The 25,955-nt window shown below is 57.0% G+C and overlaps 2 protein-coding genes and 1 long non-coding RNA gene across 5 annotated transcripts in view; 1 reads left to right on the forward strand and 2 right to left on the reverse strand.

Moving 5' to 3' along the window:
- ATP9B (ATPase phospholipid transporting 9B (putative)) overlaps positions 1 to 5,608 on the reverse strand; it is a 124,382-nt gene extending 118,774 nt beyond the window's left edge. For all 3 annotated transcript variants that reach the window (XM_032971315.2, XM_032971314.2, XM_032971312.2), the window contains exon 1: positions 5,436 to 5,608. In XM_032971315.2, the coding sequence (XP_032827206.1) occupies positions 5,436 to 5,515 (80 nt within the window). In that variant the 5' untranslated portion in view covers positions 5,516 to 5,608. The remainder of the gene's footprint in view (positions 1 to 5,435) is intronic.
- Positions 5,609 to 7,133: 1,525 nt separating this feature from the next.
- LOC142930904 (uncharacterized) lies at positions 7,134 to 13,567 on the forward strand. The gene is made up of 2 exons (XR_012946883.1): positions 7,134 to 8,764; positions 10,162 to 13,567. It is a non-coding gene; the product is annotated as an uncharacterized LOC142930904 (long non-coding RNA).
- The window catches only part of LOC116952110 (sal-like protein 1), a 106,067-nt gene continuing 90,178 nt past the window's right edge, over positions 10,067 to 25,955 (reverse strand). Inside the window, exons 2-4 of the mRNA XM_076074039.1 lie at positions 21,240 to 24,326; positions 20,131 to 20,540; positions 10,067 to 19,926 (exon numbers count right to left, since the gene is read on the reverse strand). Of these exons, the coding sequence (XP_075930154.1) occupies positions 19,120 to 19,926; positions 20,131 to 20,540; positions 21,240 to 24,326 (4,304 nt within the window). The 3' untranslated portion in view covers positions 10,067 to 19,119. The remainder of the gene's footprint in view (positions 19,927 to 20,130; positions 20,541 to 21,239; positions 24,327 to 25,955) is intronic.

Below are 25,955 nucleotides of genomic sequence, written 5' to 3' on the forward strand. Positions count from 1 at the left end.
TTCCAGCTGCCTTGAAATAATTGGCAAGATCCTCCCGTGTAGTTCTGGGCTGATTCCTCACCGTTCTCATGATCATTGCAACTCCACGAGGTGAGATCGTGCATGGAGCCCCAGGCCGAGGGAGATTGACAGTTCTTTTTTGTTTTTTCCATTTGCGAATAATCGCACCAACTGTTGTCACCTTCTCACCAAGCTGCTTGGCAATGGTCTTGTAGCCCATTCCAGCCTTGTGTAGGTCTACAATCTTGTCCCTGACATCCTTGGATAGCTCTTTGGTCTTGGCCATAGTAGAGAGTTTGGGATCTGATTGATTGATTGCTTCTGTGGACAGGTGTCTTTTATACAGGTAACAAGCTGAGATTAGGAGCACTCCCTTTAAGAGTGTTCTCAGCTCGTTACCTGTATAAAAGACACCTGGGAGCCAGAAATCTTTCTGATTGAGAGAGGGTCAAATACTTATTTCCCTCATTAAAATGCAAATCAATTTATAACATTTTTGACATTGCGTTTTTCTGGATTTTGTTGTTGTTATTCTGTCTCTCACTGTTCAAATAAACCGACCATTAAAATTATGGACTGATCATTTCTTTGTCAGTGGGCAAACGTACAAAATCAGCAGGGGATCAAATACTTTTTTCCCTCACTGCATATATATACACACCACACACTATCCTATTGTATATTAATCTGACGCAGGCTATTCAACATCTACACCAAACAGAAACTGGTGGAAATACAGAAATAGCCAACTCCACGCCGACTGGTGCAGTGGTGAGTTACACAGCAACCGGAGGCTTAGGGTTTTCCACCATGGCCTATAGGAGCCAGAGGCCTTGAGGATATGGACCCCTCTAGCAGGACAGTTCACCGGGCTACCGGTTTGTCAGAACACATGCAGCAGTCGAGGCATGCGACTCACCGAGCCAAATGTTTGATGCCCACAGATGCTTTCCATAATGCTGCACGGAGCACTTCTAAAATAATGATAACAATAATGCTGTGTCTTAACGACGAATCTAAACAAGTTACATCTGAAAATCCTACTCTGGGACACATCACATTCGGCTTACTGAGCTGACCGGGCACAAGTTAACTAATTTTACAACCAATTGCCAAGAGAATTAGAACGGCGCACTGTGGGAAACATTGAGCGTCCTAATTGCATTAGAAATCAGAATCAGAATCTTTATTTAGACTGGAGGAATCCGATGAGCTATAATGGTCTTTTTCACAAATGTCCAGTATGCACAAGTCAGCAAGAAATTCCTCTTTGTGAAATCATGTAGTTGTTTTTTCGATTTAGTTGTCCACAGAGTGTATCAACCACACTCAACACTTCTGCACAGATGTATTGTGTTCAATACCCCAATACACAGATGAATAACTGTGTACACAAAGCTGTAACGATTATTTATGACGGGAGTACTATTACTTACAAGTGGCATTGCTGATTTTATATAATGGTCACATATGACAAAACTGAGCAAGCATCGATCGATCAAGACAGAAGCTCATATTAATCATGTGAAACCACATTAGCAAAACCTGGTCGACCTGAGGCAGCAGAGCACAGCAACGTGTTACTGGCCGATGGCTGAGAGTGCAGATGATCAGCCCAGAGGTGTGCACGCTCATCACCGAGCCAGTCTGTGCTTCACACAGCCAGCTGCCAAATACTGGAGTATACACCCAGATAGAATCGCGCGTAGCAGCATGCCACCGTGTGTCACTTCTGCCACAGCTCAATTTGCGCAAGAGCGTGGCGTGGCTCGAAACCAAGTTGGCGGCGCTGAACCAGTGGTGGAAATTCCACATTACTGTGACGATGGCCAGTGTCTCATTAGAACAACCACAAATTAGCACTACTAATTTTGTTGACCCTCGAAAAATGATGTCCGAAGTTGACCTCCGATTCGTACATTAATGCACAGCCTTCCTGATTGTGAGCGGTGATTTCTGTCCACAGTGGCATGGGGCCAGCACCTCAAATACTGCAATTTATGCCATTAAATTCAACACAAAACGTTAACCGCTGGGTGCGGGTGAGGTGATGCAGCCTCTGGGGGTTGGCGGATCATTGAGGGATGAGTATTGATGTGTGCTAGCAGCTCATTTTCAAAGCAATGACATGGCGGCTTCTGCAAGCAGCACAGAACATGTTTCCGAGTGTGGTGTGGAATTTGAGTGTTATAATAATGTAGAATCTATAGCGCACACCGTTTTAATTTACCCTCTGAGTGAGAGCGAGGGAGGATGATTCAGAGGTGGGGGAAATCACAGACAAGCAGGAAGGAAGCCAACACTCGCCCAAGCTCTGTGCTCCTATTTTAGGATATTGGCAAACTCCCCCTACCACGTGTGGGTATTCTCTGGGAATTGAGTGTTCTCTGCCACACGTGGTTACCCCACACTGTGTCAGGCTCCTAAAGGCAAAGCAATCTTCCTTCAGAACCTGGCCCATGCCGGCCCCTTTCTGAAGGAGCTCAGCAGTGAGGCTCTCTGTGACACAGAATGGTGTGAATCATAGCTATGACCACCCTGGTCTCACCATGACACGGGCAGAAGCAAAGGACCCCACCGAGTGTTGATTGAATCGATGCCTGCATGGTTAATGGAATAATGAATCGAATGGAGTAGCTGTGGCCAAATTAGTCAACTCGGCAGACTAATCAACATCTTATAATTGACTACTTTTTAGGGTTCGATTACTCGAGCACCTTTAAAAATTGCATTTCCTCTGACATCCGGCCTTTCGAAGGCTGGAAACCCCCTCCAAGCCTCACCCAGTGTTTGCTGTTGCAACTTGCTGACCCGCCCCTACTGGAAAAAAGAGCTTCATAGCTCATCGGATTCCTCCAGGAGAAATACATATTCTGATTCTGAGTCAGTGTGACGCAGCTGATGATGTCATGACTTCACCAAGCCTCACCCAACACCTCCCGTCCAGCAGCACATTTGGAATCAGAGGAAATATTTTCTCAACTTTTTTTCCCTGTTATATGAAGAGTCGATCAATTGAACCGATAATCGGCAGAGTAATTGCTAACGGATAGAGCTTGGATGGGTGACAATCATGCATAGCAGGTGTTATAGGCTTCGAGGGGGATACGTGGTGGGCAGCAGAGGGAGGTGCATCATCATCCATTGTTGTACTGCACTATGTTCCAACACTATGCTCTCCGCTTTCACTACCACGCGTCGACCAGCGCGGTGAAGTATGGACGGATAAGAAACCATAATCTCACATGGCGTGGATTCACACAAGGGCTGTACGTATACATGAACTAAATAACTGAAGGACTCAACGGTGAATGACTGAGTGAATGACTACATGCTGAATGACTGAGTGAATGACTAAACGGTGAATGACTGAGTGAATGACTAAACGGTGAATGACTGAGTGAAGGACTCAACGGTGAATGTCTGAGTGAAGGACTAAATGGTGAGTGACTGAGTGAATGACTCAGTGGTGAATGTCTGAGTGAATGACTAAACGGTGAATGACTGAGTGAAGTACTAAACGGTGAGTGACTGAGTGAATGACTAAACGGTGAATGACTGAGTGAATGACTAAACTGTGAATGACTGAGTGAATCACTGAGTGAATGACTAAATGGTGAATGACTGAGTGAATGACTAAATGGTGAATGACTGAGTGAATGACTAAATGGTGGATGACTGAGTGAATGACAAAATGGTGGATGACTGAGTGAATGACTAAATGGTAAATGACTGACTGAATGACTAAATGGTGAATGACTGAATGGTGAATGACTGAATGGTGAATGACTGAGTGAATGACTAAATAGTGAATGACTGAGTGAATGACTAAATTGTGATTGACTGAGTGAGTGACTGAGTGAATGACTAAACGGTGAATGACTAAATGGTGAATGACTGAGTGAGTGACTGATTGAATGACTAAATGGTGAATGGCTGAGTGAATGACTAAATGGTGAATGACTAAATGGTGAATGATTGAGTGAATGAATCAGTGGTGAATGACTAAATGGTGAATGACTGAGTGAATGAATAAATGGTGAATGACTGAGTGAATGGCTGAGTGAATGACTGAGTGAATGACTAAATGGTGAATGACTGAGTGAATGACTGAGTAAATGACTGAGTGAATGACTAAATGGTGAATGACTGAGTGAATGGCTGAGTGAATGACTGAGTGAATGACTAAATGGTGAATGACTGAGTGAATGGCTGAGTGAATGACTGAGTGAATGACTAAATGGTGAATGACTGAGTGAATGACTGAGTAAATGACTGAGTGGATGACTGAGTGAATGACTAAATGGTGAATGACTGAGTGAATGACTGAGTGAATGACTAAATGGTGAATGACTGAGTGAATGACTGCGTTAATGACTAAATGGTGAATGACTGAGTGAGTGGCTGAGTGAGTGAATGCCTGAGTGAGTGACTGAGTGAATGCCTGAGTGACTGATTGAATGACTAAATGGTGAATGACTGAGTGAATGACTAAGTGAGTGACTGAGTGAATGCCTGAGTGACTGAATGACTAAATGGTTAATGGCTGAGTGAATGACTGAGCGACTGACTGAGTGAAGGACTAAATGGTGAATGACTGAGTGAATGACTAAGTGAATGACTAAATGGTGAATGACTGAGTGAATTACTAAATGGTGAATGACTGAGTGAATGACTGAGTGAATGACTACATGGTGAATGACTGAGTGAATGACTGAGTGAATGACTAAATGGTGAATGACTGAGTGAATGACTAAATGATGAATGACTGAGTGAATGACTAAATGGTGAATGACTGAGTGAATGACTGAGTGAATGACCAAATGGTGAATGACTGAGTGAATGACTAAATGGTGAATGACTGAGTGAATGACTGAGTGAATGACTAAATGGTGAATGACTGAGTGAATGGCTGAGTGAATGACTAAATGGTGAATGACTGAGTGAATGACTAAATGATGAATGACTGAGTGAATGACTGAGTGAGCTGGACCCTCTGAATGACACAGCTGTCAAACACAAGCCTCTAATTACAATACCCACACTGCATAGGCGCAGCCACGCAATTTCGCAGCGCGCGATTCGCCGCGGCGCGCTCACGTGACACCACCGCACCCAATCGGACGCCGCGCTCGGACTATACGGACTACCAAATCGCAACCCCCTAAAACAACAACACCAGGGGGCTCCTTCCGTGGGCCCCGGACTCTGCCACCGCGCCTCGCTGGCGACAATTCACGAGCTCGGGACCCCTCCTCCGCCTCCTCCTCCCTCTCTCACGCACGAGCGATGACACGCAACAAAAACACGCGCGCGCGCGACACGGCGCTCGACACGCGACGCCCGGGCAGGCGGGCGGGAGCCGAACCGCGAACGGCGCCCGAAGCCCCGCGGCCTCCCCGGGTCTCGTCCGCGACCGCCTCGGTCTCGGTCACCTGGAGTCGTGCGCGCTGCGCAGGGCGCGTCCCTGGCGCCCGTGGGCGCGCACCGGGTACAGCGGGATGCTATCCCCCATGGCGCTGCCGACCCGCGCCGTTCCTCCTCCTCCTGCTGCTGATGCTGCTGCTGATGCTGCGGCGCCGACTGCGCGTGCTCGCCGCCGGTGCCAGCAGAGAGGTTTTCCCCTCCAGCTCGCGGGGTTGGGGGAGGGGAGCTCGCGAGACGTTCACAAGGCCGCCAGATCAGAGGGATTTTACCTCCAGGTGCGGAACAGAAACCAGATGAGAGGTTTTTTTTAACCTTCCGATGCGGCACGGCAACCAGATCAAAGGTTTTTTTACCTTCAGATGCGGTACGGCAACCAGATGAGAGGTTTTTTTTTACCTCCAGATGCGGCACAGCAACCAGATCAGAGGTTTTTTTTTACCTTCAGATGCGGTACGGCAACCAGATCAGAGGTTTTTTTACCTTCAGATGCGGTACGGCAAAAAGATCAGAGGTTTTTTTCCCCCATTGCCTCGAGCTTGACCTCCCGTGGCCTTAGAGGTGACCACCAAATCAGAGGTTTCACCACCTCCAGATCCATCCCATTGCATTCGCCCGGCTGCTTTCACATTCAGGTGTTCAAGGCCAGACAGCCGCCTCTCAGGATCACTCGTGGAGTCGTGATGTCTCCTTCGTATTATTGTGGATCGGGGAATTTGCGTCGTTATGTGTTGTACGGGTCTCTCCTGTACGATCACAGGTTTACTCAGTGTTCTTGTACAGGGGAATTGAGTAATGTTCAGGTCCACACGGCGTACAGCTGTTTCAATGCGGGCAAAACGTGTCTATTTATTTGTGTTTCTCCCTTGTGATGGGACTTTGTAGGATGAACGTTGAGATTTATTGGGGCACGGGGTGACCAACGAGGTCTGAATTGTTCTGCAATAAGGTGGGGGGCACTGTTAAGGGTTTGAGAGAAAGGCAGTCGCTCGCCACTATTGGGAAGTTTTAACATTTTCCATTTGTGCACCATCAGTTACCATCCTCATCGACTGCCACCGTGGGTGGAGTGGTTTAGGGTGGACCACGAGCTAAGTTCGTGGAAGATTAAAAAAGAATACCCCAGGGGATCTTCTGCGTTGGATCATTCACAACGCAGTGATGGAAGGGGTTGTTTGGGGCCGTCCATAAATGACGTCACGCGATTTGGACGATTTTTGACTCCCCCCCCCCCCGTCACACGGCGTCACAATAAGTCACACCCCCTCCTCAAATATGACGTCACGAAGCTCTGCCCCCCCCCCCCCAAAAAAAAATGCTTCAAATCGCTTTAACACATTCCTGCGGAGGGAGCTGGTAGGAACGTCGGGTTGCTCGGTCAATGGCCAGGGTCAACGGCGGCACCACGTGGTGTATTCCGCAAATATGTGAGGGCGGGCACAAGCCGGCGTGAGTAGGTTAAACGTTGAGATTTATAAGGGCACCACGGGGTGACCAGCCCCTCCCCACCCAGCCCCACCCCTCCCACCCCCCATCCAGCCCCACCCTCCCCACCCAGCTCCTCCCCACCCCTCCCCACCCAGCCCCTCCCCACCCAGCCCCTCCCCAACCTCCCCTCCCACCCAGCCCCACCCAGCCCCACCCAGCCCCACCCTCCCCACCCAGCCCCTCCCTCCCCACCCTCCCCTCCCCACCCAGCCCCACCCCTCCCATTTTTGGATGCACGACGGACGGACGGACACAATAATCCCCTGTGGGCTGGTGTAACCAGGAGGTTCCTACCAGTACTATTGTCATAGTAGTGCGTATTTAATGTGGCGCTGCACTCTGATGTTGTAGGAGAAAACATTGATTAAAACGTCTATTTAATTAAGTATAACGTGTTGTCTATATTTAAAGTTGCGCATTTTTATGTGACGTCACATTTCTGATGTGACGTCACATTTCTCAACACCCCCCCCCGTCACACATCGTCACAAATTTCTGACCCCCCCCCCCCCCCCCCAGGTGCGTGACGTCATTTATGGACGGCTCCTTACCTCCAGATTTAAACTCAATCTGCTTAACCATTGCAGTGTGTGGGTGAATGATTGTGTTTGGCTGTTGAGTGTGGTGTTCGGCTTAAATCCTAATTGTTGGCAAATCTGCGCTCTACTTCGCTCATACATTAACCCCATTTGTCAAACCCAAGAGCCCTAAGACGTCCATCCAATTGCCTTTAAAATATTCCAAGAACAATCATTGGAATAGGTGACGATGCCTTTGCAATACCAATGGTTTGGAACAACCTCGTTTCTTCCCTTTGCATCAGGAGCGGGGAACCTGTTTTGTGCCAAGGGCCATTTTGATATGTATAACATCATTCGCGGGCCATACAAAATTGTCAACTTAAAAATTAGCCCGTTATATTTGGTCACACATTGAATTAACTCACCCCTAATGTGGTGGCTGGAACTGCTTCTCTTTGGTGAGGCGTGTGATGTTAGCTGGTATTGATGATGTTGCTACTCGCAGCTGCTTTTCCAGATTTGCTCCTAGATTTATTGAATTTTGAGTCATTCCTGCGGGTTGCCTTGGCAGGGCCACACCAAATGATTTCGCGGGGCCTCATACGGCCCGCGGGCCAGACGTTCCCCACCCCTGCTTTACATCGTACCGTACACATCTTCCTTTCAAAATATCCATGAAGCGGAAGATTAGTGCCGGATACAACCACATTGGGCAATGTGGTTTGTAACTTTTATCCTTACCCATGTATCGATAGTTAATTTTATTGGTGACCGTGTGTTGTTGTCTTGGTGTGTGTCTGGCACTGATCTTTCTGTTGTTTTGCTGCCTTGCCCACGCTTGGGAGTTTGTGTACTTTTGCAATTTTAACTGAAATACTTTATCTATTTTACCATTTTTTGTGATTTGCTTACCTTTCCTGTACTTTGCACTCCTATCGTTTTTTGTGGTATTGTTGTAACTTTCTGACCCGCCCCAACTGGACATCTGTGAAAAAAAGCTTCATAGCTCATCGGATTTCTCAGGATAAATAAATATTCTGATTCTGATAAAGGGAAGCTAGCGAGTCTCCAGAGTACAATTCGCATTGTACCGTTAGTGCAACGTCTTCTCAGAAGGCAAGTCCAGCAAAATAGTTGTTGTACTGCACTTTCTGTGCTGCCTGCCTTCACCAACCCCGCACTGACCGGCGTGGTGAAGTATGGCCATGTAACCCCCCACGACGACCCGCGCGGCATGGGAGTCCGTCATCTAGCAGCGGATCAGCGACGGACTGTGCGTGCACGCGATGTTCTGGGTTGTCGCCACGACATACCAGCAAGGCGGAAACCAGGTAGGAAATCCAGGAAACCGTAATAGATTCTAGTGTAATAATAACCGGGTTTTTCGCCTTTTTTTCTGACAACAAAACTGAAACCTTTTACAAGGAATCATGTCTGCATTAACCACAATACTTGTGGTCAAAATGCAAACAAAAAACACACTATGATGATGTATGCATTGTCCTTGAAACTGATTGGTCCACACCAGGAACGGCTTTCTTTTGAGCCTCGATCCAATTGGTGCTAGACCAGAGGACGCCAAAAGGCGTCACACAACTCAAAGACAATGCACTATCAAAGTAATGAGGGCTCGGGGTAAGCATCTACATCATTAGACCTCCTTTGCCAGTACCAAAATATAATAATAGGGTTTTTATATTTTGGTACTGGCAAAGGAGGTCTAATGATGTAGATTCCAGTGTGCTTTTAGGAATGAATTTCGCTGATTGGAATGCAGGAAAGTACAAACCGCACGGTGGCATAAATCACCGCGGGGGACATTTGTCCAAATTTCTCCATCCAAAGGTAAAAGCGCAGCCCTGCAATTGCTCGATCACACCACTGTCGGAGGAAGGGCCTCGACGAGCGGGGGCTCGAGAGACTGCGATTGATGTTACCCACGCTCTACCCCACCAAGATCTACTAAGTATTCTGGTTTTTGGCACGACCAGGATGGGCAGACGCGATGGGGAGGTGGGTGCTGACTGAAGGAAGGGGCACGTTGTTTACAACTGCCGCGCAAGGAGATGGAATCGAACCGGGCGACTTCCTAATTACAAAGTCCAAGTGTGCTCACCAAATTACTCAACTGAGATCATAGGCGGATATCATGGGACTTGATTCCTTGAAAAAGGTTTCTATTTGGTAATTGAACATCTTAACACCTCCTGTTCTATTGCCAGATAGGGTAAAACCTCTTCTTATTTTTCATATCATAGGCGGAGTTTGACTTCTCTATTTGGGGAGATGGGGGATTCGCTTTGTTCCTCGCATTAGGAATCGCCGGTGCGTCTAATTAATTAGTAATCTTTATTGAAAACTACTGAAAATAAATGTGTCCGGTCTTGGAGGGGCATTGGCTCCCCATGATTGAGATTATGAATGGCGATCATCGCGCACCCCCACCCCCTGCTGTGAAATCGTGGCAGGACCCTCCTGAAATTAAGTCACGAGACTCAGGGAAATCTTTCTTGCGGGTGGGTGGGGGGGTATGAACGAGCGTAATCAAATTAAAAGCAAATTCGGGAGTTGCATCGCGGCCGTTTGACTCGACTCGAAAACAATCGAATTGAGAAAAAGCACAGGAACGTCTGTTTAGGATTTGTTTTTTGTTTTTATTATTATTTATAAAAACCAAAGAACTCATAACTCTACAAATGAAACAACAACAACAACTCTGCCTTCACAGACGACATGGAACGAGCAGATAGCGCAGACGAGTGGGGAGGGTGCGAGAACAGAGCCCACGTGAGAGACACTGAAACGCACGGGCGTCACGGACAACTGCAACTCGTGGACTGCAGCTCGATCCCCTGGAGGGTAAGGACGTACAACTCTAGCTAGCTACACGCGTCACCATCACACGGACACACACACACACAGGGCGATCTGCCCGCCTGCTGCGTTCGGTGAACACACTACATTTTAGATTGTGTCGGTTGTGTCTGAAGCTTTGATCGATGACCGTAGCGGCGAACAACACTGATCTCCCAATCACACACCCTCTCGTCACCTACCCACGATACGCACGTGGGAATTGAACATTCTGTAAGGAGGCGGATATAGCAACCTCCCGGCAAAATGTATACCACGCCATCCAGAGTGTTAGCGCTCAACCCCCTCTCATCACGTGCAGCTCCAGAGCACGTGGATGCATTGTGACGACACCAAGTATATCCGCTGTCGACTGCTGCTACTACTGTTTGCTCTCTTGGCTCCGTTGTTTCAGCCGCCGCTTCACTCCAATCGCTGACGCGTTCTCCGGATTGCGCAGATTCTGGAGGGTTACGCACGCGTATCGCTTGGCTGATCATCATCATCATCGCGTTATGGTGATCGGGAAAAGCAGCGCTTCGAGGTGAACAGAAATGCGGTTATCATCGACCGCGGTTTATTCCGAATGAATGGCTCCCCCAGCTTCATGCGACTCGGGTTGTTTTTTTCTCTCTCTCCAGGAGAAGTCAATATTGGGATGTGTGAGCAATTAAATTTTTTTCACTGTTAAACGTTATCACCGAATAAAGTCTAAAAATGAATTATAATCAAGGCTGCGGGGGACCTCAAATCTAAACGTCATGTGATTGTTTTGAAATTATGCGCCATTGATGTACCAAGGTTCAAATGCATATGTAATCAATAACCACTGCTGCATGCGATAGCTGTTTAACAGATGACGTGTGTCAACTTGCGTTGCGTTTCCCTCATCAAGACGCCGGACCCGCATCGCACGTGCAGCTTGGAGACAGTGCCCTCCTCTCTCGGACCACCTCGATAGCGGTGGCCGATCACGCTCAGCGAACGTGCTTCGTGCTGCAAAGGCATCCAAGTGGTCTGCACCTCCAGGGTGATGAATCACATTTGGACTCTCCCGTTAAAAGGGTGGCACTATGGCCGCGACCACTGCAACAACAAACAAACAAACCCCCCCCCCCCCCCCCCCCACTGAGCACCGGTTCTGTTCACAAACGAAAAATCACCGCCCCCACGTCACATTGACAAGAAGACGCTCCGTCCATCAGCCGCTTCCACGCGTGTTCACACACGACGGGTACGCGCGCGCGTGTGTGTGTGTAAATATATACAGCGAGCGGTAACGCACAATTTCACAAGCCATGTTTGCTGTGTAACTGAGGTAGGTCAGGAGTCACGTGAGCGAGCACGTGACGAGCGAGCACGCGGCGCGTCTCGCGGTGGCCGTCGGTCCTCCGCCCACGACGCAGCCACACCGCGGTGGGGCAGGGGGAGGGGTGCAAGCGGCATTCACATCGACTCCGCCGGTAGCAGAACGACACTCGCGCGTGAGAAGCAGCTCTTGTTTAGAAATCTCGCCCACGATGCCATTGGGAGCTCGGTGTGATCGTCAACATCGGTGACTCTGCTGGGAGTCACTCGGGCACACTTGGACCGACGGTATTGTGTTTTCCGAAAGTTCGGAAATCACGCAGCCATCCCGCGGTTGCCAAATGTCGGGAGTGAGAAGTTTGTCTTTCCTACGGCGGCGCACGGTGGCTGCGGGCCCCCGAGATGAACGCGGGCCCCGGGGTCATCGCGCGAGTTTGAGGCCCTCAGCCATGGAATGCACTTCGAGCCATCGCATGGAATTAAGTTTCGCGTTTTGATCCTCTGTCAAAGCCAGGACGGAGGGGCGTAGTCAGGAGAGAGACAGAGAGCGAACCACCCACCCTGCATGGCTGCAGAGTCGACGGGCTGTGGAAGGATAGGCCCTTTCAAGGATGTCAGATGAAGAATGGCTGCAAAAATGTCCAGATGTTCCAAAGTGGCAGAGGGCTCTGCTGCTGTTGGAGAAGTGCTACCAATGGGCATGGATCTGCTCTGTGTCTCGTCGCTGATGCCACAACTGGGACATTCGGCAGTCGGGATTCCAATGCAAAAATGCCCGACACCGACAAAGGACAAATTCTGGCCTAAATATCCACGAGAAATCTCACGCGCGTTAGCGAAGTAGAGGTGGGTCTCAGAGCTCTGCAGCTCACGCACGCTCGAAGGAAACAGTAGTGTGACATCAACGCTCAATACTTCCAAAAATAAAACTCTTAACAGCTCGAATCTGGCAACGACGCAAGGAGGACAAGCAGCAATGCTGCATGCGCCGGGCGATGGTGCACCAGCGCCTGACACCCGGGCTTCACACTCGCGGGCTCATGGGTGGACACTCAGCGTGGGTGGACACTCGCGGCCCCGTGGGTGGACACTCAGCGTGGGTGGACACTCAGCGCGGGTGGACACTCAGCGCGGGTGGACACTCAGCGCGGGTGGACACTCGCGGCACCGCTGGTGGCACTCAGCGCGGGTGGACACTCAGCGTGGGTAGACACTCGCGGCACCGCTGGTAGACACTCAGCGCGGGTGGACACTCAGCACGGGTGGACACTCAGCGCGGGTGGACACTCACGGCACCGCTGGTGGACACTCAGCGCAGGTGGACACTCACGGCACCGCTGGTGGACACTCAGCGCAGGTGGACACTCGCGGCCCCGTGGGTGGACACTCAGCGCGGGTGGACACTCAGCGCAGGACTCGAGGACTGGGAACTGCCCCACGACCCTGGGGGTGTGACCAGGCCTGGCTGCCCCCCTGGTGGTGTCGGGATAGTACAATCGTAACAATAAGAGTAATACTGATCTGCTTCACATTCAAACTCCGCCACGCACTGTCGCTGTGGAACAACACGGAGACACCAATAACGCAATAAATAAGACGGGATGTTCGCTTGTTCGGTTGCTGTGTGGGTAAATGCGGATTTCATCTCGTAGAGTGGTGTGCTCATCAGCAGGGTATGGCCACAAAAGGCCAAATGCCGTTCGTAGCCCAGTGTTACACTTAGTGTTGTCGAGGCTGTTCCTGTAACAGCCTCCATTTTTTTTATTTCATTTCACTGCCACAGCTTGTCCCAGGATGGGAACGTGGCGTGAACAGTGAAGTGAGCGACTCGTATAAAGGGGACGTTAATCCCATTGTATTCACCTGAACGTTGCAGTGCTCGGAGTGCAAAAAAGTCTCCGTTGTAATCTTTGAAGTTGGTTCCTTTCAAACGTCTTAAATGTCTAAGGTCAATAAACCAATCATCCTGTGAACTTCCCATGAAACTGCCGTTATCTCTACCTCTGTGAATACCTCTACAAGTAGAGGCTTGCACCAAATCCGTGGGTTGTGTTCAGGATCCCAACGAGGCAAGGGCTCTGTACAATTGGCTGCAGCTTTTAGCGTCGTTTCGAAGCACGGATTTTACTCAGAACTTGTTCGGAATTAAGAAAAAAACCCTCATGATTTTATCTCGCGCCGTTCTCACAACCCCCGAGGGACCGCGAGCAGAAGCTGTCAGGTCGCCAGGCGGCGAGGCCAGCGTCGACGATCGTTCTGCAGTTCTCTACATATCAAGGGTGTTTTCAGCCAAGTTGTGAGTGTGTATAGTCACGTGGGAGGAAGCCGGAGCACGCGGAGGGACAGTCGACGTCTTTTGACAGACGTCACCGTCAGCTTCAAAAGGAATCACTGCGCGTACGCGGGGAAGACGACGCCGTGGGGTTACGATCACCAGGTCAGCCACAGTGGCGAGATGTTAACTACCTCGCCTGGTGTGCAGGAGGTCGTGGGTTCGATGCCGACCCTGATACCTCCTGTATATTTGGAGTTTGCATGCGTCTCTCCCCATGGTCGCGTGGGTTTTTCTCTGGGTCCTCCGGTTTTTCCCTCCGCGTTTAAAATCAACGTGCATTTACAGTATTTGGCTGCTGTAAATTTCCACATGGGAAAGCCACTTCGTTGGGCTGCCATTTGTGTTAGCCAGGTCGCTTCTGAAAGAGAGCTGTATAGCTCAGTGGGCCTTGTGAAGTAAACATAGATAAAAAATAAACATTGTTCCGTTTTTTTTAGTTCAGACGCCAGCTCCACAGGGAGCTGTGGAAGCGACTGCTCGATCCCAAGCCAGGCTATTTCGCAATCGTCTCACTGAAATGACCGTCACTGGGAGGCATCGACGTGGAAGTTTTCCAGAGGCCGACTCGGGCAGCTGACAGTCGGCGACTCTGCGGAACCGCCGCCGTCCCTGCCTCGGCCGTGGCCACACCAAACGTCGCGGGACTCTTGAAAGCAACAAAGGCGGAGCAGAAACGCGCCAGGGCTGACTGCCGTGGGGACGACTACCGGACCTCCGGGGGGGGGGGGGCCCTGGGCGCCGCGCCGAGAGTCACGCTCAAGGCCAACGGAGCCCGAACTAATACCTCGGCTCGCGGTTCACAGACATTCTAAAGTGCGTTCGTCCAACTGCAATAAAACAAAATACTTCAGCCGTTTGTTACTTCACATCACCGGTCGCACTGTGTGCGTTCACCCGAGCTAGCGGACATGGAAGTGGTGGGGGGGAAGGGGGGGTAGGCGATCCGTAAAGTCCGCTACGCATCTTCTGGACTCCTCCAGCGTGATCGGTTGTGAATGGGCTTCGTGAATGCGAAGCAACGCAGGCTGCAGCCGCTCCCCGTGGCGGTGAGAGTGACCCGGACGCGGGGGGGAATCCCACTGCCTGTCGGGGAGTTCAGCTGCGGCGGGGGAATTCTCACCACTCGACGACATTATCGGGTTTTGTTGTTTATATATGTGTGTGTGTGTGTTTATATATGTTTGTATATTTTTTAATCCGGGGTCAAAAGCGTCCTGCAGGTGACAACTGCTGTTAGAACGAGGTGCAAGCAGGCACTCGACGCCCCTCCGCCGGACGCTGGGCTCCTTGGCACGGAGACAGGGCTGCCACTACGCGTGCCTCCAGCGTGCGGAGACACAGCGGGGGTACAGCACGTTCGGGTCACAGCCCGAACGCTGTCGGCCAACCCGGAGGACGACGCGCTGCCGTGTGCGTGTCCGTGAGTGCGCACGTGTTTGTGTGCGTGCGCGTGCATGCAAACCGTAGCCTCTTTCACAATAAAATAACACTGCTCGCACACGCGCGAGACACGACGTGACGCCGTTCCCTCCGCGCCCACCCCACAAAAATCCACGTCGCGTACAACTTTGGTCAGGGACTGTACACTGCTACCCTATCGCTCCGCCGCGCCTCGTGCCGCGTCCCGACCGCCGACGCCGCCGAGGGTTTCGCGACTTTACGCGGCGGCGGCGGCGGCCGGCGGCCGAGAGAGGCCCCCCGACTTGTGTCGACAGCCACGGGAACAACAACCCACGGCGTCGGCGAGAACGACGTTCCGCCGCGAGGCGTTCCCACCCTCGCCACCGCACGGGGTGCAGCGGCAGAACCAACCAAGGCGGTCGCCGCGACCCCGGTGAAGTAACCCCACACGAGCAGAACGGCGGTTCTGTTACCAGAGACTTTGTCCTCGGGAAGTTGGACAGAGCGTAGCTGTCGTTGCAAGCCTCCAATCGTAGCAGCAGCAGCGGCGGCGGGAGCAGCAATGTAGCGGCGAGTCTGAGGCTCGTGCTGAGCGGACCCAGCCATCGCAAATTGCTGCATCAGGTTCCGCCAATCTCAGTTCGAACTTGCGGAATGACAATACTGCTTGCTCCACATTGACCCAGGAAAGCCACCCCTGAGTCTGCACGCTCTGTTTTTTTTTCTCTCAAGAGGGTCCTGCTCCATTGCGATGTTTGGCCGACACCAATGACATCGATTGCGTTTAGTTGTTCGAGGAAAGCAGAGAACCCGGAGGAAACCCGTGCAGAACAAGGTGAGTGCTTACAAACTCCACGCAGAAAGGCGTCCCGAGTTGGGAATCGAACCCAGGGGGTTCTTGCTGCGGCGCACGAGTGCCGCCACGCTCGGCAGAAGCTACCACACCCACGGAGTGTGAGCTCAGCACAGTCACGAATAATTATCATTGAATCCATGCAGTGCCGGGCACGGCACCGGTTCAACACGACGGTGGATAAGTTACAAACTCTTCACGGTCACTCTCCCGCGTTATTAACACCGACCACAGTACACCGCCAATTCCCAGCACACCTACCTACCTAGCTAGGCGACTAAACGAACCGCCGTACCGAATAGAACGCTGTAACAAGCTCGCCGTGAAGGTTAGAATCGCCGCGCTTGCGACGAGAATGACTTAGGACCTCTGCGGCACGGATAGGCGTCGCGGCTCTGCGCTTAATCTCTCGCTGCTCGGCGTTGCTGGAGGCGCCACTCGGAGGGCCTGGGGACGGTGGCTTTGTGACTGGGCTCCGTATCCGCTCGGGCAGTGCCGCGGCCGCTGTGACATTGCCCGGCGGTGGCACGCTTCGCCACTTGTCGCGGAGGTTCAGGGTTTGATGCCGCAGGCCGGCACCGGTTGACGCTGCTGCGGGCGAGAGCAGTGTGAACCGGAGTAAAAGAGTCCGCGCGGTCCGCTTAACGGCGGGCGTTAAAGATCTGGCGACGTCATTGGAACAGGCAGGGGTCACGGTCCAAATTTGCCAGATATGAAAAATGTCTCCTGCAAACTAGCCAACTGTGATCACCCACAACAACAGCAGCAGAAACAACATCACCCCCCCCCCCCACGACTGTGAAACTACTGCAGCCTGCGTCTACGACACACAGCGGCACTTTCCGGTGTGAGCCTTTTGCTCTGTAAGAACGGCGTGAATTCCAAATGTGCTCGACGATTATGAGCGTTGTTGTTGCTATTTTTGTGCGTGAGGCATTGAGGGCTGGGTATGGAGACGTGATCGAGCGGCCTCCTCATGGGCAGCAAAGGCCGAGCCGCCGAGCGAGGCAGCGACGGCACAGAGGCGGGCGGCCCAGAGCCGGTCTGCATCGTCGCTGCTGCCCGGCACAGCGGGACGACGCTAGCCTGCGGACTTGTCTGTGGCAGGGCAACGAGAATCGCTGTAACTCTACATCGACGTCGTCATCACTCTGAGATCTCGTTTTCTCCGCTGGCTTCACGTCCTGAGCCAAAGCGTTCGGGTTCACGCTCGCACCACGGCGCGTGCCCTTCGTGTCAGCGAACGGCCGTGGAAACGGGTATCAAGGAGCTACTTCTGAGATCCCCTTCTCAAGCGACTCCCGGCGCCACGCAATAAAGCGGATGGTGAAACCGGCGACGTTCCCCGATCCTCCGAGCTGCTGGAATGTATCCACGTTGCAATGGAGCTAAAGCGGCTGCGGTGGCTCCCGTCAAAGGAACGCAAAGCCGCCCGAGACTCCTCGAGCAAAAGCCCGGGGGATGCAGAGGAACCTCCAGCCCACCCACCCCCCCGTCTCTCAGTTCCCCGCAACGGCGGCGCGAACAGCGCGGCGCCTCCGCTGGGGTCTGTAAGCGTCCGCATCGCGCTCTTTGGTGACGCAACCGTGGCGACTGCCGGGAATAAATGCGAAAAAGAATAGAACCGGCGAGCCGTAACCCGCTGACCCCCCCGCCCCCCCCCCTCCACCACCACCCCCGGCGTGATCTCGCGGCGGAGGTGAACTTCGTGTTGGGGGGCGGGGGGGGAGACTGCGCGGGGAGACAGGGAGGGTGGGGGGGGGGTCACGCGTGGAAAAATTTTCGCCGCCGTGAGCAGCGGCGACAGAAAACGCGTGAGCTCGGTCAAACGGACGTAAGCGTTTGTTGCTGTTTCTTTTCTTTGACGGTTGCTGTACATTCGTTGTGCGGACGAAGTGTACGTGCAAAATTACAGCACCCCCCGCAACATCGCCCCACACCCTTGCATTGTAGTTCATGACAGCCGCTTTGCATCCCGCCGACCGACGGAGGTCTCTCCCACGCCATATCGGTCACGGGAGGGGGAGGGGGGGGGGCTTTCGACCGTACTTCACCACGCCGGTCAGCGCGGGTTGAAGGGAGGAGGGGGAATCGAACGAGGTTCGCAGCTCAGCGCGCCAACCGCTTGTCCCGCCGCTCCACCGGTGACCGTTAACTACGTCGGATTCATCGACGTCTCGTTGCGAATAACGAGAGAGGCGTCGCGGTGGGTAGTAACGGACACATGGCGTCACGTCGCAAGTCCGCGTTGCTGTGGCGCTCGGAAGGGTCGATCACGGTCGACTGTGAGGTCCGGCAGAAGGAAGGAAGCGATGGCGAAGTTGCGGCCCCACTAACGGCACACCCCGTGTTCCCACGTTTACCCCGTCGGCCGAGTCCCGACCCGAACGACCCCCCGCGGTCCCCACCCCTCCCCCCCCCCCTCGGCGCGCGGCCGTGCCGCGCGTTGGCATCGCCATCACGGAGGCCTCACCGCACCCACGCCAGGTGCCCGCGGAGCAGATGACACAATCGTTCGTTCGCGACGAGCCGAGAGAGAGAGAGAGAGTCGGTGCAACTCTGGCAGCTCTCCTTAAAACGGACGAACGTGCGGTGGTGACGATGATGATAATAACACTTCAGGATAAGGCATTTCTTCAGAGTAGAGAGCAAATGCGAGTTGTGATTCACAGTCGCAAGGCTCCGGCGTCCTGCAGGGCCACGCGAGAGACCGCGACGACCGCGTCGCGGCCGGTCAGCGGCCACCTTTCTCTCTCTCTCTCTCTCCGCTCTGAAGGGGCCGCTGCACCGGGCGCGGCCCTCGCCTCGCCGTGCGGCGAGGAGGTGCGCGCCGTCGACCGCGGCGGGAACGGCGTTTGCTCGGGCCGCCCGTCGCGCGTCTCAGCGGCATCACGTTGAAAGTGGGTGGGGGGTGTGAGGTGGGGGGGGGGGGGGACTCAGTTGACGCCGAGCTCGTGTCCGTCCTCCATGAAGCGAGCGAAGCGGTGGCTCAGCGTGGCCTCCAGCGCCCGCGCCGGCTCCGTACCCACGCCGTACGCCGTCATGGCCGGCATCTCCTCCTCTTCCGCGTCGTCGTCCTCCTCCTCCTCCTCCCTGCGCTCGCGCCCGGGGCTGGGCCCGCGCGGCTCCTCCTGGAGGCACGGCGGGCTCCCGGTGCCGCTGCTGCCGCCGCCGCCTCCGTCATCGCCGCGGTCGTCGTCGCCGCTCCCCGCATCCTCGCGAGCGTCCGGGGCGGCGGCGGCATCGTCCGAGCCGGTGCCGGCCAGCGACGGGGCCAGCTGAGGCAGAGGCATTGACGTGGGCGGCGCCGCCGACCCGGCCGACCCCGCCGTGACCCCGACGCGCTCCGCGGCGCCCGGCCCGCCGTCCAGGCGCAGGAACGCCGGGGGAGCTCCTCCGACGCCGCCCAACGACAAGAACGCGCCGGGCGGCGCGGTGCCTCCGTTCTGGATGACGGAGATCTCGTTCGGCTTGAGGGCCGCCACCCCCCCCGGCGGCGCGGGGCCGTGGTGCTGGGAGGCCATCGCGCCGTTGGCCACGGCGGCCGCGGCCGCGTACTGGTTCCAGAAGTCGGCGTCCGTGGCGGCCTGGCGCGCCGCGTGGAACTCCTTCAGCTGGAAGACGTCGGGGAACTTGGAGGCGTCGGCGGCGCCGCCGAGGAGGGCGGCGGCGGGGGAGTCCAGGGAGAGGCGGCGGCCGCGCCTCTGCGGGGCGCTGTTCCACATGTGCGTCCCCATGTGCACCTGCGGGGTGGTGGCACGGGCGTTAGACACGCGCACACGGGCGGGACCGCTCGGTCGCACGCAATCACAAGCCAACCCTCTCCGGCCCGCCACCGGACGCGTCCCTTTCCCCCCCCGTCCCTGCCCGTCCCCGCTCCCCATCCTCCGTGAGCACGACATGGGCCCGCCCGCCCGCCCGCGCCCCCTGCCCTGCCCCGCATGCACCTTGAGGTTGCCCTTGGTGGTGAAGGCTCGTCCGCACACGTTGCAGGCGAAGGGCTTCTCCCCGGTGTGTGTGCGCTCGTGGATCTGCAGCGCGCTCGACGACGAGAACGGCTTGCCGCACGTCAGGCACGTGTGCTGCTTGCTGGAGCGGCGCGGTGCGGGCGGCGGAGGGGGGCCCTGCGGCGGCAGCTGGTGGTGGTGCTGGTGGTGCGGGTGGTGGTGGTGGTGGTGGTGCTGGTGGTGGTGGTGCTGCTGGTGGTGTGGGTGGGGGTGCGGGTGGGAGTGAGAAGGGTGCAGGCCTCCTAGCGGGGGCAGGCTGTGAGCGGGGCCTGGGCCCCCATCTCGACCGCTCAGCCTCAGGAAGGACTCCTCCATCTTGAAGAAGGCGGGCGAAGGCATGAACTTGAGGCCTGGTGAAAAGACGGACGCGGGGAAAGACAGCGACCTCACTCAGGGGTCACGAACGTGCACGCACACACGCACCTACACGCGTGCAATCACACCCACATTTGTGTAACTCGGGATACGTGTCTATAAAATAACAAAGAGATCCCCTGGAAACCTTCAGAGACTGTTGGGGCAAGTGCCCTTAGCGACCACCGATGTAGGCCAGAACGGCACGTGAGGGGGTGGGTGGCAAGCACCGTGCCCAGTCGCCTTTGTTTCCCTAGTGGCGATGTTTTTGCGCACCACACCAGGTAATAATTTGAGGCTGAGTCGACGTAGGGGAGGCCCAGGACCGGTTCAGATAATCGTCACTGATATTGGCCGTGAGCGGGAATCGAACCCGGGCCGCCAGGTTCGTAGCGCAGTGCGCTAACCGCTACACACACACACACGACAACAATTGCCACGTCAGATGCTCTTTTTGCACCGCGCGTAGCCAACCACGCTAATCGGAGGGGTACGCCGCATGCCAATTTATTTGTTGGAGGGTTCTTCATGACACACCTGGTCGGATAATAACGTGGACTTGCCCAAAATTCCAGTTGTTAATCATGGCATAGACGTGCGCTGCCCAAAAGCCTCGCCAGATGGGAGCGGCGGCGACAGTGGCGGGGGCGGCAGCGCCTCTCACGGTTGGGCGGCAGCGCGTCACCCCGACCCACCTTGCTCCTTGAAGGGCAGCAGCATGCTGAGCGCGTCGTCGCGGAACATCATCTTGCCGAAGCCAGCGGGGAGGAAGCCGAACGAGGCATCGCTCACGAAGGGCGGCGAGCGCTTCTCCTCCGGCTCGGGCTTCACTCTCACCACCGCGGCCGGCGCCGGCGCCGGCTTCTCGTCGGCCGCGTGCGGAGCGAACGGCGCCGCCTTCCCGATGTCGGCCGTGGCCCAGTGCAGGCTCGGCGGCGACAGCACGTGGAAGGAGGACGCCGACTCGGGCGTCGCCGGACTCTCGCCGCCCCGGCGATCTTCCGCCCCCACTCCTCCGCCGCCGCCGCCGTTGTTGCTGTCGGCGCCGTTGTTGTTGTCCCGGGACTGCCGGTTTAGCGCCGACTCCACCAGCCTCATCTGGTTCTCGAGCGTCGCCAGGCCCGGGGCGGCGGCGGACGACGCCGGCCGCGGCGGCGGCGGCGGCGGCGTCCCCTCGGCCGGCGAGGACGCGGGGCCCTCGCCCGCGTCCTCGCCGCACTCCTCTGCCTCCATGTCGTCCGCGTCTCCGCCGAGGCTGTCCGCGTCGTCGCGGTCCTCGAAGGGCGAGTGGGCATCGCCGGGCTCGGGCAGCGGGTTGAGCGGGATCTGGCCGCCCACGTGCATGCGCACGTGCTGCTGCAGCACCACGGCGTCGGAGAAGCCCTTCTGGCAGATGGGGCACGAGTGCAGGGCGTGCAGCGGCGACGGTTTGGTGCGGTGGACGTCGTAGTGCGTCTTGAGGTTGCCCTTGGTGGTGAAGGCGCGGCCGCACACCTTGCACTTGTGCGGCCGCTCGCCCGTGTGCGTGCGGTGGTGCATCTTGAGCGCGCTCGGGCAGCTGAGCACGCGGTGGCACACGCCGCACCTGTTGGGGTCGCCCGTCGCCTCGCGGTCGATGGTCTCCACGAGCCTCTGCAGCTTGGAAGTCTCGGAGGCGTGCGCCGCGTCCAGGTAACTCTCGCTCACGAACGGGAACTTGGATTCGAACGCCTCCGACGAGACGGACAGGAAGCGGGTGGCGGCCGATGGCTCGTCGCGGGCTTGCGGCCTGGCGGCCGCAGGCCCTCCCGGCGGCACTCCCGGCGGGTCGTCCTCCTCCTCCTCGTCGCCATGCCGCGCCGCGTCCGATTCCTGACCGCGGCCCCCCGGCGACCCCGAAGGGCGGTCGCCACCCTGCGGCGGCGAATCGAGGCCCGTGGCCGCGTCGCTCATGGGGGGGGAGAGTGTCCGGGGGCAACCGCCACGGGTGCCAGGGGAGCCGGGCCGGTCCTGCTGCTGCTGCGGCGGGCCAAGCTTGGTCTCTGCCAGCCAGAGCGACGGGGAGGATGACGAGGAGCTGGCGGAGGGCGGCTCGGGTGGCACGGACATCCCGTAGGGGATGCCCGTGCTCGTCTGCACGCCGTCCAGGTGCTCGGGCACGGGGAAGGGGTTCATCTGGATGTGCGGGTAGCGGTCCTTGTGCCGCTGGAAGTGGACCTTGAGGTTGCCCTTGGTGGAGAAGCGGTTGCCGCAGATGTTGCACTTGAAGGGGCGCTCGCCCGTGTGCGAGCGCAGGTGGATCTGCAGCGCGCTCTCGCTGCCGAACACCTTCGAGCAGAACTTGCACTTGTGGCGGAAGAAGCTCTCCTCCGCCGCGGCCTTCGCCTCCGCCGAGCCCTTGACGGCCACCGCGGGGGCCTTGGCCTTGCCGACGAGCTTCGACAGCGAGTTGTTGGTGACCATCGCCACCGCCGCCATGCCGCTGAGCGGGCTGGGGAAGATCGTGCCCGAGTTTGCGAGGGACTGCGTCAGCTGGGGGCCGAACAGACCCAGGCCGGAGGAGGCGCCGAACAGGCCGAGTCCGTGGCCGAGGGAGGCCGCGGAAGCGAGGCCCGCGCGGGGGCTCAGGGGCCGCGAGGAGGCCGCGCTGCCGCCGCCGCCGCTGCTGCTCGTGCCCACCGGCGAGCCGGCGCGGCGCGACTGGGCGCTCTGCGGTGTCGCCGCCCTGGGGCCCGCGCCGTTGGCGGCGCCGGCGCTGGCGCTCTGAGGCGCCGGCTGCCGGGAGCTGGGGAAGCTGGCGTGCTGGCTCGCCATGGCGTGCGCCTCCGACACGCGCTGGCCCAGGTGCGACGCCAGGGATGCGTGGGCCGCGAGGCCGAGCGACTCGGACGGCCGCCGGCCCAGCTTGGAGGCCAGCGCCACGTGGCCGGCCAGCGCCTGCGAGTCCGAGAGCCGCTGGCTGATCTGCGACGACAGCGCCATGACGGGACCCACGTGCAGCGACCCGAACACGCTGTGCGGCGCCAACAGCGCCAGCTGGCCCCTCAGCTGCTCCAGCAGGTGCAGCTGGTGCATCTGCTGCTGCTGCAGGGCGGTCAGCTGCTCCAGGATGAGCGGGAACGTCATGGTGGCGCCGGGGCCGGCGGCCGCGGCCGACGAGACGCCGCGCTCCGCGTCCTCGTCGGCGGAGTCCGTCTCGCCGGCGGGCAGCTCCGAGATCTGCGCCACCGCCACCCTCGTGCCCAGCAGCGCCTCCAGGGTGACGCCGCCGCCGCCGGCCCCGCGTCTGGACGCCGATGCCGGCGCTGCCGGCGGCGCCTTCACCTCCGCTCCCCCGTCCACCTCCATCCTCTCCTCCGCGTCGCCCCGCCCCTCGCCGTCGTCGGTCTCCTCCAGCTCATCGTCGCGCCCCTCCTCCCCCTCCTCTTCGTCCTCCTCCTCGCACCCGTCCTCCTCGTCGCCGCCCTCCCGCTCCCCCTCGTCGTCCGGGCCGCCCGTGTCGCCGCGGCCGGGTGCCGCCGCCGTGGCGTGGCCGCCGAGGGGCCGGGGCTCGGCGAGGGCGGCGTCAGGGCCGGGGGGCGCCTCCGCGGGGGGCGGGCGGCGCGAGGCCGAGCAGGCCAGGCGGTGGCGCAGGAAGTCGGAGAGGTCGGCGGTCTCCGTGCCGCACGCCCCGCACGCGTGGGCGCCGCCGCCGCCCCCCGGCGCCGCCGCCGGTTCCGAAATGGCGCCGCACAGCGATGGCGGCGGTGGCGGCGGGAGCGGCGAGGACGACGACAATGGAGGGTCGTCCTCCATCACCACATCTGCGGCACAGCGACGGCACGGGGAGCGTGAGCGTGGTGGTGGATGATGGTGATGATCAATGTCGTCATCATAACTCTCACTCTTGTCACCATTGCTGCTTTGGGAGGCTTTCATCCAACGCAACGCTCACCGTCGCAACGCTTAATGATGCAACGCTCACGCTGCTCAGAGCTCACGATCAGCCACTTGTTCACGTGCACAGCACTGAACGTCGAGCGACCAGCAACAGGCAGCACTGTTAACGTAATGCTTGGATTTACCAAGCTTAGAGGAGATTTGGAAAAGAGTCAATGTCCCGTTGTAGGGAATAGTGGATTGCAGTTCATGGGGCTCTGCATGGAAATAGCAGAACCACAGGGGAGTCACAGGGGAGTCACAGGGGGAGTCACAGGGGGAGTCACAGGGGAGTCACAGGGGGAGTCACGGGGGAGTCAGAGGGGAGTCACAGGGGAGTCACAGGGGAGCCAGAGGGGAGTCACAGGGGGAGTGACAGGGGAGTCACAGGGGGAGTCAGAGGGGAGTCACAGGGGAGTGACAGGGGAGTCACAGGGGAGTCAGAGGGGAGTCAGAGGGGAGTCACAGGGGGAGTCACAGGGGAGTGACAGGGGAGTCACAGGGGAGTCAGAGGGGAGTCAGAGGGGAGTCACAGGGGAGTCAGAGGGGAGTCACAGGGGGAGTCACAGGGGGAGTCACAAGGGAGTCACAGGGGGAGTCACAGGGGGAGTGACAGGGGGAGTCACAGGGGAGTCAGAGGGGAGTCAGAGGGGAGTCACAGGGGAGTGACAGGGGAGTCACAGGGGAGTCACAGGGGAGTCACAGGGGAGTCACAGGGGGAGTCACGGGGGAGTCACGGGGGAGTCACAGGGGAGTCACAGGGGAGTCACAGGGGAGTCACAGGGGAGTCACAGGGAAGTCACAGGGGAGTCACAGGGGAGTCAGAGGGGAGTCACAGGGGAGTCACAGGGGAGTCAGAGGGGAGTCACAGGGGAGTCAGAGGGGAGTCACAGGGGGAGTCACAGGGGGAGTCACAAGGGAGTCACAGGGGGAGTCAGAGGGGAGTCAGAGGGGGAGTCACAGGGGGAGTCACAAGGGAGTCACAGGGGGAGTCATAGGGGGAGTCAGAGGGGGAGCCACAGGGGAGTCACAGGGGAGTCAGAGGGGGAGCCACAGGGGAGTCAGAGGGGAGTCAGAGGGGGAGTCACAGGGGGAGTCACAAGGGAGTCACAGGGGGAGTCACAGGGGGAGTCACAGGGGGAGTCACAGGGGAGTCACAGGGGAGTCAGAGGGGAGTCACAGGGGGAGTCACAGGGGGAGTCACAGGGGGAGTCACAAGGGAGTCACAGGGGGAGTCACAGGGGAGTCACAGGGGAGTCAGAGGGGAGTCAGAGGGGGAGTCACAGGGGGAGTCACAGGGGAGTCAGAGGGGAGTCACAGGGGGAGCCACAGGGGGAGTCACAGGGGAGTCACAGGGGAGTCAGAAGGGAGTCAGAGGGGAGTCACAGGGGAGTCAGAGGGGAGTCACAGCGGGGAGTCACAGGGGGAGTGACAGGGGGAGTGACAGGGGGAGTCACAGGGGAGTCACAGGGGAGTCACAGGGGAGTCAGAGGGGAGTCACAGGGGGAGTCACA

This window comes from Petromyzon marinus, chromosome 45, assembly GCF_048934315.1.
Source record: "Petromyzon marinus isolate PM22_M1 ecotype Great Lakes invasive population chromosome 45, UKy_Petmar_22M1.pri1.0, whole genome shotgun sequence".
In the NCBI taxonomy this organism is placed as follows: Eukaryota; Metazoa; Chordata; class Hyperoartia; order Petromyzontiformes; family Petromyzontidae; genus Petromyzon; species Petromyzon marinus.